Raw genomic sequence first — 21,450 nt, forward strand, 5'->3', positions numbered from 1 at the left:
ATGCTTAGCTGACTTAGCCACCAGGTGCCCCATACCTTTCAAACAGCACAAAGGAATTCTGTCATTTATTTATTTTTATTCATTTATTTATTTTTTTGGAATTCTGTTATTTAGAGAAGATCTTTGGGTGATCCCTGTTCTAAATTTTAAAAAAAAATAGGGGACACCTGGGTGGCTCAGTAGGGTGAGCGTCTGACTTGAGCTCAGCTCATGATGTCAGGGCTCATGAACTCGAGCCCTGCATCGGGCTCTGTGCTGACAGCTTAGAGCCTGGCTCCTGCTTTGGATTCTGTGTCTCCCTCTCTCTCTCTTCCCCTTCCCCTGCTCACACATTGTCTCTCTCTCTCTCTCAAAAATAAACATAAAAGAAAAAAAAGCAATAATGCTTTCACTTTGTCATGCAGTTTTTACAATAAGGTGCTCACTTAAATAAAGGCCTGGCTAAGCTCTGCAAGGCAGCTGAGCCCACGCACGCATACCCACAGCGGAAAATCNGCATTGTCTCTCTCTCTCTCAAAAATAAACGTAAAAGAAAAAAAAGCAATAATGCTTTCACTTTGTCATGCAGTTTTTACAATAAGGTGCTCACTTAAATAAAGGCCTGGCTAAGCTCTGCGAGGCAGCTGAGCCCACGCACACATACCCACAGCGGAAAATCTTTCGGTGCAAACGGCTGCCATCACAGTACACCGCGTGACTCTGGAGCAAGAGGAAAAACAGAAGCTGTAAGTCGGCATGAATTCCCTGTACTTTTCAACTTCAGAAAATTCCGAAGTTTCTAATGTGGTAACTCTCTAGCGAGGCCACAACATCGGCTGGAGTCACACCCGCTCCTGGCTCTCCTGTCTGACGGTGGAAGCCAGAAACTCGGGCCAGGAGCAGCTGGGCAGATGTCTCCGGTCCGGAGGAGCTGCGGATGCCCAGACAGGTGAGGACAACGACCCTGCCTCACCTCGCCGTTCTCCAGGTGTGGCCCCCAGACCAGCAGCACCGCCACCTGGGGTCTTTTAGGAATGCAGAGTCTTAGGCTCCCCCCAGGGCTCCCGAGGCCGAGACCCTAGGGGCAGGGCAGCCATGCGTGCTGTAAATTTGGATGCACATGAGAGTCTAACCTCCATGGACGGGAGTCAGGTGAGTGCCTTCCAGCTGTGTGCAAGGGAACCCTCAAGGTTTAAAGAGACTTCTCTGCTGGGATTCCTGGCTAAAGGAAAAGCACAGAACTTCCAGGATGTAAGCAGAGTGCCCCGTTTTTACTCTGCTTACTAAGTGTGGTCCAGCTGGGAAGTTTTATTTAAAAAACAATCCTGCTGCTTTAAAAACGGTCTTGAAGATACTGAACAGATGGGCCACGGACAACGCAGTCATTTGCAGAACGTTCTCGAAGGTCTGAAGCCCAACCAGGTTCGAGCGGGTTCCGAGGCTCTTCCCTGGGGAAGAAGCAAGTTTCGCTGTGGAGAGGGGGTGCGCACAGAACCCTTTCATTGTATTTGAGAGCCGCCTCAGAGCTGGGGGTGCCTCTTTTTTCCAAGTCAGAAAGAAGACTTCTTGTAAGGGAAGGATGTGGCACCAGAGAATGGATCGGTCAGCGGGAGGGAGGGAGAAAGGTGGCTTCGAGCAAACCCTCCAGTTCCACGTTAAAAAAATATATTTTTTAAATTTAAATTTAAGTTTAATTGTTAAATTTAAAGTACCAACCCTACTCCTAGGGGGAGCAAACCTCTAGAGCACACGGTCTCAGTCTTCCCTCAGCCGTGCGCTTCCCTCTCTGCTCTCCTGTCCCCACCCTACACAGGACACGCAAGGGGCTCTGAGGGTGATGCTGTGGCTTGAATATGTGTGTCCCCTTCAATTCACATGTTGGAATCCTACCTGCTGATGCACTGGAAGTGGGAGGTGGGGCCTTTGGGGAGGTGACTAGGTCCTGAAGCCCCCACAGACGGGATTTGTGCCCTTATAAAAGAGACCCCACAGGGGATGCCTGAGTGGCTCAGTTGGTTGAGCACCAAGCTCTTGATTTCAGCTCAGGTCATGATCTGCCAGGTGATGCATTCGGGCCCTGAGACTGTCTCCTCACTGATAGTGCAGAGACTGCTTGAGATCCTCTCTCTCTCTCTAAATAATTAATTAATCAATTGAAAGAGACCCCACAGAGCTCCTCAGCACCCACCCCGACATGAGAACATGGCCAGAAGTCTGCAGCAGGGAAGGGGTCCTCACGCCCCCACCCTGACGGACACCCAGCCTCCAGAACCGTGAACAGTACACGTCTGCTGTTTATAGGCCCTTGGCCTGTGGTCCTTTGCTACAGCAGCCCCAGCAGGTGACAGGTGGGGTGGGGAGGCAGGGCCAACTTCTGAGGTTAAAAAGCCACCAGGGCCCACCCAGAATGCCCTTCCTGGTTATTCCCTGGGATCTGCAAGGTCAGGTCCGGCTGACACTTGCTACTCGCAGTAATTACATTCTATCACGTTGTCACCGGAGCGGAATTCTGAACCATGTTGCCAGCGGGTTAAGCTGGATTAGGTTCCTCTGAGCCTCGGACCACAACATTTTTGTCAACCCATCACTGCGTAACCTTATTTTATGTGCATTTCTGTGTGAGAACACCTTGTTTAATAGATATCGTTGATTCATTAACATTGAATTTAGAGCCAATAGCATTATAACTTACCACCAAATATTCATCTAACATGAATATTTTCTATGGAAGGCACACCACAGCCTTCATGCACTTAAATACACTACACAGCATCTTCAGCACTACCTTGGGGGCCATTTTTAAAAGATTTTTTTAATCTTTATTTTTTAATTTTGAGAGAGAGAGACAGACAGATAGAGTGTGAGCAGGGGAAGGGCAAAGAGAGAGGGAGACACAGAATCTGAAGCAGGCTCCAGGCTCCAAGCTGTCAGCACAGAGCCAGATGCAGGGCTATAACTCATGGGCTGAGCGATCACGACTTGAGCTGAAGTTACACACTTAACCAACTGAGCCACCCAGGCACCCCCCCTTGGGGGCCATTTTAAGCAGGAAGATCATGAACAAAAAGCACAAAATTATAAAAAACCATGGCCCTATGTATACCGTGTGGATACCTGTTTACAGCATGAGAACAGCAGTAAGAAGACAGGGCAGGGCGCTTGGGAGGCTCAGTCGCTTAAGCGTCAGACTTCAGCTCAGGTCTTGATCTCACAGTCCTTGAGTTTGAGCCCCAAGGTCGGACTCTGTGCTGACAGCTCAGAGCCTGGAGCCTGCTTTGGATTCTGCGTCTCCCTCTCTCTGCCCTTCCCCTGCTCATGCTTGCTAGCACGCTCTCTCTCCCTCTCTCTCAAAGAATAAATAAACATTAAAAGAAGAAGAAGAAGAAGAAGAAGACGACGACGACGACAGGGCGCCTTCCCCCACCCAGGCTGGGAACATGGGTCCCAGGCGACTCAGATTTTTTGCTGCTCCGCACATGTTCACAAATGACCACAAGCAATGCGTGTTGATCTTGGGGTTACAAATAAATCTTAGAAAGAGGCGAGTTCACAAATACGGAATCAGCAAATGATGAATATTCTGTGGAAGCCGTTGGCGACCAAAGCCAGACCGATCCCTGCTGCTATCAGCGCTGCCTCTTTTCTACTGATTTCCAGTAAAACCGAGATAACGCGACTCCAGACAAATGTTCAATAACATCGGCGAGGTGCCAAAGTTGCTCACTGAACTCTACCTGCATCTTTCTACTGGGACATAAAACCAGAAAGCCGGCCAAGTTCTCAGCACAGATAAAATCTGTACTTAACCACTGGTTCCTTCCTGCATCCTGTGATCACTCTTGGTCACGGTCAGAGGTGACACAGCTCTATAATGCGTCATCTTCCTTGGACTTGAAAGAGGCCAGGGATGTAGGCGGAGCCCCATGCATTGTGGGAGGAGGAAACCTGCTTCCCCTTGCAGTTGGTCAAGTTCAGAACACAGGCGTGGCAGGCAGGCTGGACCTGCCCGGAACCCCAGCTCGGCCACTCTCTAGTTACGTGTCCTTGAGCATGCGAACCAAACGGAGCCTCAGTCTGCTCATATGTAAAATGGCTAAGGGGCTCCTAACAGAACCCGTCACCTCCACCTCCGAGGGGTATTTGGAGGATTTACAGAGACTCTCAATGCGACACACTCAGGGCGGTGCCTGGGGCACAGGAGGGGTCTTCAGCCCTAGCTTTAAGAGCAGTTATCACTGCCTGTTGTATGGTCTGGGACAAATCATTTAAAATGCAGTCTCAGGGGGGCATCTGGGGTGCTCAGGCAGTTAAGCATCTGACTTCTGCCCAAGTCATGATCTCACTGTTCCTGGGTTCGAGCCCCGCTTCAGGCTCTGTGCTGACAGTTCAGAGCCAGAGCCTTCAGATTCTGTCTCCGTCTCTCTGCCCCCCACACCCCTGCTTGTGTTCAATCTGTCTCTCTCTCTCTCTCTAAATAAACATTAAAAACTATTAAAAAATAAGTAAAAATTAAAAAAAAATACAGTCTCAGGGCTGGGAGGGCACTTCAGAAACACTAACAAGACCTGATGACACGTGAGTCTTCTGGGAGCCACAGAGCCACATCCAGTGGTTCCCATTGTCCCTTGGGTCCCTCCTGTAAAATGGGGGTGGGTGCACCCCCCCAGCTCCCCAGCTCGGGGGCCAGCCTGCTCCCTGCTGCCATGCGGTATCGCACACAGGAGCTGCTTTACTGATACAAACATAAACTAAAACACCTGTGCATAATACCTTGAACTTATGCAATGTCATATGTGAATTCAATCTCAAGAAAAATGGAAAAATGTGTGTGTGTATTAAATAAACCTCTACGTATATGTATGGGGGGTGGAGAGGAGCAAGCATAGAGAGAAAGATAGGAGTGTGTGTGTGTGTGTGTGTGTGTGTGTGTGTGCGCGCATTAAATAAACCTCTATGTATATATATAGGGGGTGGCGGAGAGGAGCATGCATACAGAGAAAGATAGGAGAGTGTGGAGTGTGTGTGTGTGTGTGTGTGTGTGTGTGTGTGTACTGGCATCTGAACCAAGTCTTGAGGCTGATTCTGAGCAAACCTGTTTTAAATAAAGTGCCAGCGGGTTATGCACAGTGCAGTTGCTATGGGGGTGCAGCGGCATCAAGTGCAGGNAGCACAGGCACAAGGACCCGGTCCCTTTCCCCATGGTGCTGCTGGACCCCCTTTGCTCCCCCCACCACCAGAAGGCCAAGCAAGCAGCTAACCCAGCTCGTGTCCTGGGAGGTCAGAGGCAGCCAACTGAGTCATTCCTTGGAGATGTATAAATAGCACATCCTCTCTCCCAGAGGACTTCTATTTTAAACAGGGGCCCCTGAAGATCACAAGGGAACAAATCTCTATATTGCTTATTGGGGCAGGGACTTCTTGGTGTCCCTAAGGCCCCAAGAAGAGGCCCCAGCCCTGTGCACAGGAGCCGTGCAAACATATGTAGGGGTGGTGTGCAGGGGAGAAGAGGGGAGAGGAGGGAGGCAGCCTCAGGGACCGGGACCCAGGTCCCACCGCCAGACGCAGGCCCAGACCCCACCGTACCTCTGGGCTGTCAGATCTCTGGCGTCCTGGCTGATGGCTTCACCCTGGTGGGGAGAGGCAGCTAACAGTGGGTTTTCCAAGTCCTCGAGGGCAGCTGGCTGGATGACGTCATTTGCTACAGGTGACCTGGGGAGAGGAGAAGGGAAAAAAAACCAAGGCTCAGAAATGTTCCTTAAAGTTTCCAACGTGTTTGAACAGCACATTTTATCTGGAGCCCGAGCAGGGCCTTTCAGGAAGTGAAGGATCTGCTGCTACTCCAAGTGTGACCCACAGGTGGCGCTGGCCCAGGGGAGAAAACACAGAGACTTGAGTGTTTAGGAGCCTGCAGAGCGACTTGATAAAGTAATTTTGTCTGTTGACTCTAACAATAAAGGTCAGGACGCTGCTAAACATCCTACAATGCACAGGACAGCCTCACCACAAAGAATTTTCTGGCCCAGAGTGTCAATAGTGCTCAGGAATGAGAAATCCTGGCCCTGCGTCCTTTCATTTTCTAGTAATTCATTTAATTGTATTTTTTAAAGTTTTGATCTATATGCCTTAGAAATTTTTAAAAACCACACTGGCCCTTCATCTGCTGAGAAGGTGGACACCAGACAGCCTCCGAGAGCAGCTGGCTTTGAAAGTGCAGAGGGACACAGGTCATTGTCACACACTGTCACACAACAGCTCACTCTGCTGGGAATCCCCTTCCATAATCAGGTACATCTTACTAGTTCATGCGTTTTTTTTTTCCTGATGCACCTGGCTCTGGGCAGTGAGGAGCAGGACACTCACTTTTCTTCTGAGGGCAGATCCTGATTTCAGACCAACTCTTACGTTGTGACCAAGGAAAAGGTGGATCCTGCCCTCATAGGGTTTATAGTCTTAGGCAAGAGTCAGACATTTATTTATCTTTTAAAAATTTTTTAATGTTTATTTATTTTTGAGAGAGAGAGACAGAGTGTGAGCAGGGGAGGGGCAGAGAGAGAGGGAGACATGGAATCCAAAGCAGGCTCCAGACTCTGAGCTGTCAGCACAGAGCCTGATGTGGGACTCGAACTCACAAACCATGAGATCATGACCTGAGCCGAAGTCGGACACTTAACCGACTGAGCCACCCAGGGACTGCTAGTCTAAGTGCTCATAGATATCACCACATCTGATCCTCACGACGGCCCTGGGAGGTGGGTGCCATCATGACCCTCATTTTAGAGGTATGAGAACTAAGGCACAGAGAGGTTGTGTAACTTGCCCTCGGCTGCACAGCCGGTAAGGGGCAGAACCAGTGTACAAACCCAAGCCTGATTCCAGGGGCCATGTTTTAACCACCACTCTAGGCCATGTCCCAGAGGTTGAAGAGTAAGAGAAAGGCAGAGTGTCTGCAGGACAGGAAGCCACATTATCTGAAAGCGCTGAACCAGGAAGGAGTCTGGCATTCTGGAGCAATGATCGCAGGAGGTCAGTGCTGCGGGAGTGTGGATGACGGAGACCGGGAAGGGGAGAGGTGGACAGGAACCAGATTCCAAGGCCAGGTCAAGGGACTGGAACTAGATCCTAAGTCAAAGATTCAGCCCTAAACTCCTATCCAATGCTCTGCCACAAAGTGAGGCCCTTAGCATTGAAATGAATGAGAGGCAGGGAGGCCCAGGGCGAATTTCCTGAAGCTGTGTTGTAAATATGATTAGACCAGCACATGCTTGTGCCCACACCTGACAGTTTACTCCCACGGACCTTGTGATGTTCCCTTCCTCTTCCAAGTTTCCCACCCACCGTTCCAAATCCCCCAGAACTCGATCTCGGGGCCTGTGACCGGGCCGAGGAGTCAGAGAGAAATGGGTACAAGGGGAAGAGGAAGGAGCCATCGGGGAGGCAGCAGGGACTCTGGACCACTCTTCAGAGAATCCTAAACTACAGGCATTAGCGACTTTCCAAAGTCATTAAAAAAAAAACCTGAATGGAAAAACATCACCCAGGAGCTTTGGCGACACACACTGAAAGCCAGAAAAGACTTTGTTTCCTTCGACCCAGCCACGGTACTTCCAAGAATTTATTTTATGATGATTAAGGGTGTGAGCAAAGATGTGGACCGCATCTGAGACCATAATAGCAAAAACAAGACAAAACAAAGCAAAACAAAAAAGCTAGAAACAACCAAAATGTCCCACAGTTGGGGACAGTTAATCATATTAAGGCACAGCTGTAGAACAGACTTATTGGCAGCTGTTTAAAAAAATAAGGTAGATCTCCACGCACCTAGAGGCAAGTCCGTCCATCATTAACTAAGGAAATGTTTTAAAACTGTCAGTAGCACGGGTGGGGGTGGGGGGGCACCTGGGTGGCTCAGTTGGTTGAGCATCTGACTCTTGATTTTGGCTCAGGTCATGATCTCATGCCTCGTGGGATTGAGCCCCACGTCAGGCTCTGTGTTGACATCTGTGTTGACAACGTTGAGATTCTCTCTCTCCCCATCTCTCTTTTTCACTGCCCCTCCCCCACTCGCTCACTCTCAAAATAAATAAATAATTTTTAAAAAGTTTTTAACGTTTATTTCTCCTTGAGAGAGAATCAGAGATACAGCATGAGTAGAGGAGGGCTGGAGAGAAAGGGAGACACAGAATCCGAAGCAGACTCCAGGCTCTGAGCTGTCAGCACAGAGCCTGATGCGGGGCTCGAACTCACAAGCTGTGAGGTCATGACCTGAGCCGAAGTCGGACACTCAATCGACTGAGCCACCCAGGCGCCCCAATAAATAAATATTTTTTTAAAAAGCTGTCGGTAGCATGACCCAGATTTCATGTGCATGTGTATATCAGTGTTTATATACCATGTGTATAGATGTAGATATGTACACACATGTATACACACACAGGCAGGAAGCACACAGTGAACAACCACCCAGCAATGAAGAAGGACACGTGCCAAGGTGTTAATACTAATTCTCTTTCAGTAGCAAAATTATGAGTGTTTTTTTTAAGGTTTTAAGTAATCTCTACGCCCAGCGTGAGGCTTGAACTCACAACCCCGAGATCAAGAATGACCTGCTCCACCGAAGGCTCCAGCCGGGTGCCCCAGGAGTGTTTTTTCCTGTTGAATTTATGTCTGTTTTCTAGTTCTGTGCTGACCACCCACTGCTTTTACAAGCAAAATAAATAAGAAAACATGTTTAAGGACAGTTTTAAGTGCCAGGGAACAGCTTCAGTTTGTATGTAGCTCAGTGAGTTTTATGAGACGGGACACGCAGGGTCAAGTCTCCGCTTCCGTATTGACATTTTCCACGGGCCTGTCAGCCTTGACCCAAGACACAAACGCAGCCACCCCTTGCTCCTCTGGCACCACCGGGGAAAATGAAGGTCCCAGTGGAAGATTGGAAGGNGGATGGCATTTTTATTCTCTTTGGGAGGAATTATGTTTCAAAGCCTATTGGACACTCCTCTGATTTTTCCGAACAGAGAATCTTGAACATAATGAAATGTTTTCTCAGTGACACACAATCAGCACCTTCAGTCACTATGATGTCAGTGAGGAAGTATGCTGGGGCACTAAGAGCACAATCGTACACTAAGTCAAGAGGGCTGGATTCTGGACCGGCCCCACCTTGGGATCTCAGCCAGGTGACTGCTCCATCTGTAAAAGCAAAGGCACCGTGGCCTGCACGGCCACCACGGATGCTCCCAACTCAGCCTTGCCCCTCACTCGCAGGCTGTCAGCCAGCACCTCTGCTGACCCACCTGACCCTTCTCTACTCTACGCCTTCAGTTCTTTGCTTCTCATGTGCAGACTGAGACACACGGCTCTGGGCGTTAGAACAGTGTGTAAATCGAGAGTTAATAAGCACTGATAAAGGTCTGTAAACCTCCCGTACAACATAATTATAATAATTTTAAAATAAAACTGTGTGTGTATACACATGTACATCCGTTAGCTTGAACCCCACAAAATTACTAAAAAAAACATTTGTCAAATTCGCATTGCACCATCAGCTCGAAGGCCTTTCTGTCTTACTTCCTAGTGGCCCAGTTATGTTCCGGACGGCTGAGAATGGGGGAGAGCTGACTTCTGGGTAAGTGGGGGGTTCTCATGAAGAAGCCCTTCTTGGACCCACTGCAGGAGGCTATAAATGGCTTCTAAATTCTCCCCATGGTGGCGCTGAGATGAGAGTGACAGAAATATTTTTCGGAGGGAAAAAAAAAATCTGTCGGAGATCTTAACCACCAGCTGCTGTCACCAGCTGCCACGACCAGCCCACTGTAAATTTAGTCAGGCCAGCAAAGGGTTGATTTCCTGCTGGAATGTCAGGGAGGGGCCCTGGCATCAACAAGGGCTCCTCCAAAGGGCCATGAGTCACTCGCCCTTTAGACACTGAGACAGAGAGGACTCTGCTTCAGAAAGGAAGACAGTCACATTCTAGTCTAAAAAGCCAGCACCTCAGCTCCACACATGGCACCTATTCCCCCAGGCAGGGCCCCAGGCTGAGTCTGATAGGGAATCACTAAATAATAACGATAATTAATACTAATAATGGGAGTGGAAGGAAACTTCGGGAGGTGATAGCCGTGTTTACGGCTTGATGGTGATGAGGGCTTCCCAGGCGTGTACTCATCCCCAAACTCAGCGAGTCACACACATTCAACATGGACAGCTTTTTACATGTCAGTCATACCTCAATAAAGGGGTTTCAAAAAGAAATGGGGGACTGCACACTCCGGAGCTGACAGGCTGATCAAGAGCGCAGGAAGTTCAAAGTCTAAAATAAGGAGAACCGTGAAGGATGGTAAAGGAACAAACCATCGTTGAAAAACAGGGTACTCTCAGGTGGGGCGATCTGGAAAAGTCCCCCGAGGGGCGGGGCAAGCAACGTGCTTAGCGGACAGAGGAGTGCAAGATGATTTCCAGATTTAAAAAAATCCTCTCCTTCTTCTCCCTCTCTGATGGTTTGGAAGGAAAGCCATGAGGCTTCTCTTCCCTTGTCTTGGACAGGCCCAGGAAGGTCCCAGGACAAGGGACGGGGGAGCGGCAGAAAAATAACCACGTCAAGGGTAATGGGAGCCAGGTTTTCACAGAGGATGTACGTATACAGCAGGTGATTAGGCTCTAAAGCACTCTTGAGCAGCGTTGCAATCAGAGGTATGACACAAACACAGAACTGGGTGTAGCAGTGAGTGTGTGTGTGTGCGCGCGTGCGTGTCCATGCACACGCTCACATACCTCTACTTCCCAGCTCCCTCTGCCCAGAGAGGTCAAAAGGACATTAAGAATCACCTCCAAGGGGCCGCCACTGGTCAAATCTGGGAGCACTGGAGCACAACAGATTCAGATACTAATGGGTTCTAATCCATCCAGGAAAGTAGTAATCCACAAGTTCACACAGATACAAAGGCATAAACAAATGCACGAAAGGGGGAGAAGGAAATGTCCCTCTTTCCAGGACAAGGCCAACTTGTCATCAGCACAGGAGGAAGGATGGAAGCAAAATCACCGCTGCAGAGCCATCAGAGGGCGGTGGTCAATTCAGGCAGCCATCGGAGGTGGGTGGGTGGTTTAAAGCAGTAAAGGACATGGGGCGCCAGGGCGGCTTAGTCAGTTGAGCATCCGACTTCGGCTCAGGTCATGATCTCACGGTTTGTGAGTTTGAGCCCCGCGTCGGGCTCTGTGCTGACAGCTCAGAGCCTGGAGCCTGCTTCAGATTCTGTGTCTCCCTCTCTCTCTGCCCCTTCCCCGCTTGTGCTTGGTCTCTCCCTGTCTCTCAAAAATAAATAAATGGAAAACAATTTTTTTAAAAGAAGTAAAGGGACATCGTGTGGTCTTGGATCCACTCAGGTGTCAATCACAATCACCATCCCCGGTGGAGGGACGATCGTCAGGCTGTGCTCCGGGACGTGACCCGCTGGGAAGAGCAGAGCGTCACTTCCGTGGGATGACTGACCAGAATATGAGAAAACTATGGATAGACGCAGGTTGGATTTTTCCAGAAGGAAAGACCTGTACTCTTAAAGGTCATGAAAGACCAGGAGAGACTGAGGAATTCTCCCAGACTGAAGAGTCCACAAGCTTATGTCGAGTAGGACACATGCTTTTGGACTGACTTCTGGACCAGAGGGAAAAGGGGACGAGCTGGTGAGTCCGACTGGGTCCTGATGCCTGGGTGATGTCTCAGTTGGATGGCTGTATGGCGTCCTGCTGGAGCGCCCTCGTTCTGGGGCAAGTGAACAGTGCAGTGTCTGCTTTGGTTTGAATTTTGGAGGCCGGCAGCTTCGTGTCTGCAACCGGCTCTCAAATGATTCAGAAAAAGACAGAGGATAATCCAGGAGGGTGACCAAGCACATGCGGTGAAGTGTCAACAGTTGAGGCATCTGGACAAAGGGGATATGGGAGTTTTCTACTCTCCCTGTGGCTCTTCTGTAAGTTGGAAGTTATTTCAGGAACAGCAACTTCTTGGACAAAGGCATGCGGGCAAACAGCCACACCCCAGTGTCCCAGAATTCCGTTTGCATTAGAGGACACAGCATGGCATGTGATGGGGTCGCCCAGGAGGGGAGCCGCGGACGCACACCTGGGCAGCCGGGGCCCAGGCCAGCTTGGAGAAGGCCTCAAACGTCAGGCCAAGAATCTGCTGGCTGGGGGTTATGAGGAGCATCCGAGATTTATGATCAGGGGAGCAGAATATTCGGGAGGTGGTGCTATGTGCCAGCGTGGGGAGTAAGTCAGAGAAACACCGCAGGGAGAACTCAAAAGTGATCTGGATTCTGAGTATCTAATTGGCTGGAAAACCACGTTATTGACTTCACACCTCGCACATAATACCTTAGACCTTCTATACTATTAGTTACTTAAGACGCAGCTTCTAACAAAGTCAGTCATTCAGTTTGAAAGGAAATATTCTGGGGCACCTGGTGGCTCAGTCAGTGAGGCATCCGACTCTTGATTTCTGCTCAGGTCATGCCCTCACGGTTTGTGAGGTCTAGCCCTGCGTCGGGGTCCGTGCTGACAGCACGGAGCCTGCTTGGGATTCTCTCTGCCCCTCCCCAGTTCGCGTGCTCTCTCTCTCTCTCTCAAAATAAATAAGCGCTTTAAAAAATAAAAGAATATTCATCATGCTAAGTCATAACATCAGCGAGTCTGTGGTTTTGATGTGCTACCTTTCCTTTTTTCTAACACAGAGAGAGTAACATATGGGTCTTAAAATGACCAGGCGGCCCCCAAGGTCAGGGCAAGGCCCCTCGGAAGCCGTGCACCACACCCCGGAACACATGGGTGCAGCTCTCACAGGCACAGCTGAACTAGAGCCCCGTGCGGCTCACATCTGCTCACTCCTGTTTCAGAAAGAGAAGCAAAGCCTGCCATAAATCAGCCAAATGGAATCTTCTGACATCTCACATCTTCACGAGCTGCTGGCCCGTTACGCGCCGGGCATGACCCAGCTGGCGAAGGCTGGGGGCCACAGCAGAGGCACATAACATACGGAGCGCACACACACGCATCCGTGTTGGGTCTCCCCCTCGGCATTTGGAGCCGAGCCCTCGGTCCTGTGGCGTGAGGAGCAGGACACACCTGCTTCAGCTTCAGCTTGAGACACTGTGTTCAGCAGGCCCACAGCACTGTGGCCCGGCATGTGCCCAGGACGGGCAATGCTTGCTTTTTCGGTCACTCGAGAGAACAACTTGTCCTTTTTCTGACCTGGCAGACGATGCAGTGAGGAGGATATGACCTGGCAATCCTGAAGGCCAGGGACAAGAGCGGGGCTGGACAGACCATGGGATTCCTAAAACCAGAGAGTTCCGCCGCGCCCGGGAGCAGAGGAGGAGCCTGAGACCCTGACAGATGAGGGGCCTGACCCAGGTCTCAAGGGCACTGTTTCTCCTGTCGGTGATAGGGGTTTAGCATGTACGAAACGGTGTAGCAAATTTAAATAATGACAATGAAAGCGCTGATAATGATGACAAATCATCATAAGAGAGGCTGGCGTTGCTAAGGGCTTCTATCTGCCTGGCAGGAGGGGAGAGCTGTGCACACGCTCGCCCGTCCAGCCCTGGGAAGGGGTGAGGAGGGGTCAGAATTTGAAGCCAAGTCCAAAGGCACAGGATCCAGGCACCCCCCCACGGCGTGGGGGGCCTGGCTCGAGCTAGGGACATGCAGAATCTCCCACACGACTCCGAGAAAAGCAACCTGCCTGAGAAACCCTAGAGCCCACGTCAGGGAGGAGAGAGATTTTCCACTCCCCAAGACGAAAGCCCAGCGATTGAAAGACTCAGTCTTCGGTTAAAAAAAAAATACTAAAAATTTTTAAAAATAACTTTAAAAAATACACAGGTACTTATACTTGTATAGTATCTGAGACTTTCACCCAAGGCTGTGTTTCGTGATTCTCCATCACCCCCATGTAGCTGGCAGAAAGCTTATTTTCTACAAAAGGAGACGGAGGCCCAAGGAATTAAGTAACTTGGCAAAGAAACCCCAGTGGCAAGAACGCACGCCTTCTGCCACTGAGCCTGTCCCCACGATAGGAACCCATGCTGTGTCCCAGGCCCTTCCTCCCGTGGGCACGCCACCAATCAGCTGCACGTGGAGGGGGTGGAGGCCCCTGGGGCGGCGAGGCCAGCTGGGGGGGGGGCTGGGGTGGGGAGGGGCACTGTGGGGCAGGAAGGGGGGACAGGCCTGCAGGTGGATCATGGCCCCAGCAACAGGGAAAGGACCCTCTACCTCGTTCCCTGCTGGCTTCCTGGCCCGGAGTCAGCAAGGAAAACACTCACGGGGATGAATGAACTGCTAGAGACAGGCCCGCAGGGAGGTAAGCCAGCGGCATCAGAGAGTAAATGATATGATATCCAACAATGTGAGTCATACTACACGACATTTTATGGACACTTACAATTGAACATTTGTCCGTCTCCGTTATGAGCTGTGCTTTGCATATTTGGGGGCCAAAATTTTAAGGTGTCGAACATTTTGGGCACACTCCCTGTCAGGAAGGCTCTGGGCCTCTGCTGATGAATAAGGTCCCTCCCCGCCTTCCCTGGGGGAGGTAGCAGGAGGCCAGAGTCGGCCAGACGGCAGGAATTGGATCCACTCCGGCAATAAAGAGCTGTGTGACCTTGGGGGAAGCCTCCTTGGAGCCTCAGTTTCCCCATCTGTCAAAGCAGGCAGTGGCTGGCCTCTGTCTGAACAGGGAGCGGCTGGGGGTCGAGCCCAGTCATAGAACTTTTCTCGGGCAAAGGCCCTGGCCGCGGGGAGGCGTTCTGCAAAGGATGGCATCATGCATACACACATGACGGGGGCCTCCCCTCAGAACACGCGGGAGGCGCGTCTACGCGGTCTACACGCCCCTCTCCCCGGCCCTGGTGTGGGTGCTTCCCCTTCACGCCACACAAACCCCAGGCTCTGTGTGAGCAGCAGCACAAGTCATGGGACAGGAGTGAATCCAGGTGGCAGCAAAGGGAACCGATGTCTATGAGCATCTACTACATGCCGGGCGCCGTGCAGGCTTCTTGTCACTTGAAGCAACAGGACAGCCCATTTCTGGGCGGGGAGTCGCTCTACCCAAAGCCACACTGAGCTGAGCACCGTCCTGGCTGCTTCGACCCCAGGCCTCACGGGCAAACGGGACGCCTCAAGCGGCCTCTCTCTCAAGGATGGGCGACAAATAGTGACAGGCAAAGTGGCCTGGTGGGGTCAGCCTCGCCCAGGACAACAGGTGAGCCAGCGCGAACGAGCTGGGCGAAGGCTTCCCCCCGGGGTTCTGGGCGCCTCTTCACGAGAGGAGGTTTGGACCATTCGTCTTCTCGCCTCCCTTCCGGCCCGGTGGTTTCCGGATCCGCAAACCCCGAGGCTCTAGAGGCGCAGCCCCTGGCCCGGCTGGCAAAGGGGGGCTTGGGAGAGGCCCTGGGTAGTGCCCCCATTGGCACCAGGTTCCCGGTTAGAACTCAAGGACGGGAGGGAGGGGGTGACCTGGTGACCCGAGGCTCCAACTCCCAGGAGACCCGGTGGTAAGGAGGAGGTGAGGAAGGAGATGTTTTTCTCGTACGCAACGTAATCGTGCCTTACAACTGGGCCGCCAGTCCCACACCCCTTGGGGAAGATGAACCCAAGAACCGGGGTTGATGACAAGCTCAAAGGGGAGGAAAGTCATTCCGGAAGGACAAGGCAAGGAGGCAGGACCCGCTGTTGTGTTCAAGAGACACTGAAACTATCCCACCCAGGGGCTGGGAAAAGCCACACGCTCAGGGGAGTGATGGTGCAGCTGTCCCCGATCAGAGGGACAAGGCCAAACGGGCTAGCGCTTCCGGGATCAAGATCCTGGCCAAGGGCATGAACCCCACAGGGGACTCATCTCCACCAGAACACCGGCACAGAAATCAAACTGAGCCATCCATGGGGTGGGCAGGTGGGTCACGAGTCTAAGTACCAGACGGCACAGGCTCTGGAGAGGACGGATCGGAGCCGGAGTCCAGCTCTGCCATTGACGAGCCATGTTAGCTCCGGGCAAGTTCCTTCACCTCTTGGAACCTCAGTTTCTGACCCTGTGAAATGGGGACATAATTGCGTAACTTGAAGACATTGTTGAAAGGGCTAAGAGCACAAAGCCTATGTAAGGCATGGCGTCGATCCCATCACAGGCGTCAGTAAGTATTTGTTGGCGGTATGGACGCATGGAAAGAAGCAACAACAGAAAGATATTAACAGCTGCCGCCACCAGAGTGTCCTCGCTGCCACTTAATTCAGACCAGCGCCGCTTCCTCTAATTCTTTCGAGCTAAGAGCAGGCATCTCAGCTCGCAAGCCAGAGTCTGAACGAATGCCTTGAGTGTTTTGACACAGACAAGGCCAAAGTTTACTTGTTGGTTTTCGTAAACCTTGCTGAGTCCTCGGTTTCTTCCGAGGGTCACAGATTTCTTCCCCCCCCCAACTCCAAAACCACACAAGTAGCACAGATACCCCGGACAGCTCTCCCTACACACACAGACTGCAATGAAGCCTAGACCTTGTGGAAGGAACAAAGGCATCTACCCCACAGTGGCAGAGAGGGGAGCCGATGCAGAGGGTCACGGACCCTGGAAGCCAGGACGTGGGCTTGCCAAGCACGACTCTAAGCCCAGGGAGGGCAGGCGACATGAGGCAGGGTCTTATCAGCTCTTGAGGAGGAGAGAGACCCTGGCACACAGCTGACCGCCAGACACCCCAGGAGCTGGTCCCTGGGTGCAGGTTCCTGGGCCAGGTAACTCACAGGTGAACGAGCTTCATTGAAGACGATGCAAGATTATATGGGGCCTTTCCCTTTTTTTTTTTTTAATTTTTATTTATTTTAGGAGAGAGAGAGAGAGACAGCGTGAGCAGGGGAGGGCCAGAGAGAGAGGGAGACACAGACTCTGAAATAGGCTCCAGGCTCTGAGCTGGCAGTCAGCACAGAGCCCAACACGGGGCTCGAACCCACGAACCGTGAGATCATGACCTAAGCGAAAGTCAGACGCTTAACCAACTAAGCCACCCAGGTGCCCCGGGCCTTTTCCTTTTTTAGTGGGAAGGAGGCAGCTAGCGGGCAGGCAGCCATGGGAAGCCCAGGGTCAGAGGGATGAAAGAAGGAGGGAAAAGACGCTCCTGACATTGACATGAGCCCTCTTCCCGCCTCTTCTCTTTGGAACGGGGCCCCCGTTGGGGGAACCATCCTGATGTGAACCAAGCCCTGGCCCTTGAGAGCTTAACGCTGGGACTGCTGGCCCGAAGCCACGTGCTGTAAATGACACAGACGGCAGCGGGGCCCCACGTGGACTTGAGTGCACAGGGAGAAGGATGAGGGGGACCGGAAGCAGCCACACCTGCATATGAGCCCGTGGAGCTGCTCCATTTTTCTTTCCATTTTTCTCCCCAGATTGGCTCTCTGTGAGTACAGCTGAAGTGAGTTCCCTATTCTGTTATTTTTCCTTGTTTTCTGGGCGAAATATAAATGACCAGTTAAACAGGGGAACAGACAAAACCCGGACGCTGGCCGACCAGCTTCCAAATAAGAGAACAGTATTGACTAGCCACCTTCTCAGTTCCATCTAAAAATCATGACAATAAAAATAAGCTCTTGGAGGGCCGTCTGGGTGGCTCAGTCGGTTGAGCACCTGACTCTTGATTTCGGCTCAGGTCACAATCTCACAATTCGTGGGCTCAAGGCCCACGTTGGGCTCTGCACTGACGTCGCAGAGCCTGCCTAGGATTTTCTCTCCCTCTCTCTCTGCCCCTCCACCGCTGTGCTCTCTTTCTCTCTCTCCTCTCTCTTTCTCAAATAAACCTTTAAAAAAATAAATAAAAATAATACCAATAAAAATCAGCTCTTGGAGGTATTATGGACTGAATCCTAGCCAGGTGACAAACAGAACCAGGACTCCCTGTGGGCATAGCACGTCACAGTTTGCCACGTATTTGTGGGCACATGATGGCACTTGCCCCCACCGTTCCATGAGCCAGGAGGGCAGGGATATGTGTCCTCACCGCTACGAGACGGAATTCGGGACTCAGAAACGGTTAGTGACCTGCCCAAGGGCCCACAGCCGGCGAGGGTGAGGCAGAGACTCTAATATAGGAGCTCAGGCTCTAAACTGGGAGCTTTCTCTACACTGCCTTTCCCGTCCCAGGGAAAATCCTTCTTGGGAACCTTGCTATCTCTGAATTGGCAGCGCTGAATACCTGTGCCTAGTGACAGGCTGAAAGCATAGACCAGAGGGGACCAGAGAGGAAGGAAAGGGGGACACAGCTGATACCCAGCGTATCTGAGATGAAACTTCCACCACAGATCATGGCTCTGGAGGCCCTGGCAAATTTCGGCGCTATTTTTAGAGCCACGTCCCTACAAACTTTTGTTTCCCCAGGTCATTTTGTTTCATGTCTTTCCTTTCTTCTGAACGGTTCCATAATCCTTGGGCTGTTTTGTCATCCCAGTGAGTTGCTGTGGAAATGATTACTGAGGTTATAGACAAAGGACTGTGACCTCGGTGGGGGAGAGGCAGACAAAACCCAGTCACCAAACCAGATTTCACGTGCGTCACAGTGGACCAGACCAGGGTACCCAGTTCTGCAGCCTCCTCCCTCTTAGATTTGCTCCTCTGCCCAGGGAGAGTCAGAGAACTCCAGCACCAGCTTCCTAGACCTTCCCTGATGGAGCAAAAGGTACCAGGGTCTGTAAACCCAACCCACAGTTTATCCAAGAACCATTTGCTTTTGGCTGTGGAACTGAATCTCCATAGAACACACACGCACACATACGCGCGTGCGCACACTCTTAACGCAGCCCTCGGTCTCTCCCAGCCTCATCCACACCTGCAGCCTGAGGCCTCCAAAGCCCATAGACCTCCATCATTCATCTTCCCAGTAGAGTTGGTCTCTCCCAATTCCCCAAACCCTTGCAAAGTCCTCTCTAAGGGGTGCTATCGGCATTGTGGATGAGATAGTTCTTGGTTGTATAGGAATATCCCATGCCTAGCATCCCGGACCCTCAGCAGAGAGATGTCAGTGGTGGCCTCTCTGGTCACGGTGACACGCAAAATACCCTCGTACATTTCCAGACATCCCCTACTGGGCGCTAGCCCCCTCAGAAGGCCTGCCCAGTGGTGTATGTTCAGGTGTATCTCTAACACACACACACACACACACACACACGCACACACACTCTCACCGCTCCTTGAAAGCAGGGGCCGTGTCTTACTCACTTCCACCACCACTGAGCCCCCAGGCCTGTGTCACCCCTGCAGACTGTATCACAAACTAGGCAGGTCCTCCCTCGAGCAGTGTCTGTCTCCATAGAAATGACAAACATAAATAACCACAGTACAAAGTGGGATGAGACCAAAGAGGCCACAGGACTCGGCTGAAGGAACACCGCGCCAGGTGTCTGGGGTCCTGGGTTTGAGTCCCACCTTCGCACGTGACTCTGGACTTCTCCGAGCCTCCCTATTGGCATCTGTAAAACGCAACGTTGATCTTCGAATTTCCTTCCAGCTAAAATATTGTAAGTGCTCAAACTGAGAGCCAAAGAGGATGGACAGGGGAACCCGGGGTGTCCCAGAGGGGCGCATTTGCTGGGTTGATGTCCATAAGCAGTTGATGCCTTGGTGGGCTGTGCTCCTCGCGGCCAGGCCTCCCCGAGGCTCGGCAAGTACCTTCTGAGGAGGGATCAGCAATAAGGCACCAGCCGAAGAAGAGGCACCGGTGGCTGAGAGCTGGCTGTGGCCTCCACACAAGGAGGGCAGTTCCTGACCTATTTCTTGCTCCCGCTCTCCTCTGAGCCCAGGGCAGAGCCTGTGAGAAGGAGCCCCACGGGACTCACCGGGGGACTCACCTGCCCGGCACAACCGGTCCTATTCTCTCCATGATCTCACAGCCTGAGCTCCTGATGGGAAAGCCCACGGCTGGGGGCTGGGGAGTGGCCCACTCCCCAATCCCCAGCAAACCCTTCCTTCCAGCTCCATCGAAGTCAAAAGGGCCCCTGAAAACAATGGTGAAGATTCGACTTTGAAACATGCAAGTGATTCAGAATGGACGAAACCACAGATGAAACCCAGCCTCGGGACATGGCCCCGGACGTTTCCAAAGTCACTTCCAAATACTACAATGAAAACAGCTTTTGAAATGTGGCCTCATGGCGAATCCCAGAGAAATAAGAACACAGAGTTCTTTGCCTTCTAACAAATCTCCGCCCATTTCTGGCATAAAACACATAGAAAACAGCACCAGGGCCCTTGATCTCCAGTACCGTGCTAGCGGGGGCTCGGGACAGCCGCAAGTCCCCCTGCACACAGTGTCGCAGCGCTGAGCCCCCCGGCTGCCCTTCCGGACTCTGCGCCCCCATTTCCACCTCCCCAGTCTACCCTTGCCTGGAGACACACTTTCTCGCACTACCTCAGTTGTATTTAACCCACTGCGACAAGGTCGTGTCCCAGCATCTGACAGAGCCAGTTGATCAGAACAACTATGATAATCCCCCGAGGTTGACGACGACGACGACGACGATGATGATGCCATTTTAAGGAAAGACCACCACTGACGGGTACACCAAACACGGCCTGAGCGCCCTCGGCCAGCGCAGCGCAGCGCAGGGAATCGGGGGTCTCACAGTCGCCTTTCCTTCCGGGACGTCCAGAGGCCAAGGAAGCCTCAACCTGGGGCCTGGGAGTCAAGGACGCCGGAGGGAAAGCTCCGCGGGTCACGTGCTCTCCCTGAAGTGCGCTCGGCCCCGCTGACGTAACTATTCGAGAATTTAAAAGTCCCCAACTCGGAGGAAATGCAGTGCAGTTTTACGGCTAATCCACGCGCCGCCGTGGCCCGCCGGGGTGACCGCGCGCGACCGGGTGGCACCGCTCGAACTCGGGAGGAGCCCCCGCGGGGGTAGCGCGGAGCCGGGTCACCCCCGGCGGGCGCTGACCCGGGTCCGGGACCCCAGCTGCAAGCGGGGACTCCACCTATGGGCGGGGACCGCGGCCCCGGGCACGGACCCCAGCAGCGGGCGGGGACCCCCAGCTCGGGCGAGGAGCCGGCCACGCGCGCGCACTCCAACCGCGGGCGGAGACCTTGACCCTGGGCGGGGACCCCGGCCGCGGGCGCGCACCCCGAGCGGTCTCAGCGACGGAGCGAGCCTCCCGGGCACACGCCCGGGACCCGCCGGCCGCCCCGCAGACACACTCCGCTGCCAGCAGGGGCCACAAATGCGTGCTTCGCCTCTTTCCTGCCCTCAGCCAGTGCCTCTCGGGGAAAAGATGAGCGAGCTGCGGCCACCACTTCCAGCACGCCTTTGTCTGGCGGCCAAGGTCCTGGGGACGCCCGTCTCCTCCCTGACCCCGGGCGCCCGCCGCCCTCCCGCCCGTGGCCGCGGCGCACTTACCCGCCCCGGGGCGATCGCGGATGGCTCGCGCGGAGTGTCGCCTGCCTTTGGGGACGA

At 52.6% G+C, this 21,450-nt stretch overlaps 1 protein-coding gene across 8 annotated transcripts in view; it reads right to left on the reverse strand.

Moving 5' to 3' along the window:
* Nucleotides 1–21,450, reverse strand: part of TACC2 (transforming acidic coiled-coil containing protein 2) — a 204,041-nt gene that overhangs the window by 108,843 nt on the left and 73,748 nt on the right. For 7 of the 8 annotated variants that reach the window (XM_077779596.1, XM_077779591.1, XM_077779592.1 and 4 more), the window contains exon 6: nt 5,563–5,688. In XM_077779596.1, the coding sequence (XP_077635722.1) occupies nt 5,563–5,688 (126 nt within the window). Of the gene's footprint in view, nt 1–5,562; nt 5,689–21,393; nt 21,415–21,450 lie in introns of those variants that run through there. The other variant, XM_077779595.1, reaches the window with a different exon arrangement.

Source organism: Crocuta crocuta, unplaced genomic scaffold, assembly GCF_008692635.1.
Source record: "Crocuta crocuta isolate KB4526 unplaced genomic scaffold, BGI_CrCroc_1.0 scaffold138, whole genome shotgun sequence".
NCBI lineage: Eukaryota > Metazoa > Chordata > Mammalia > Carnivora > Hyaenidae > Crocuta > Crocuta crocuta.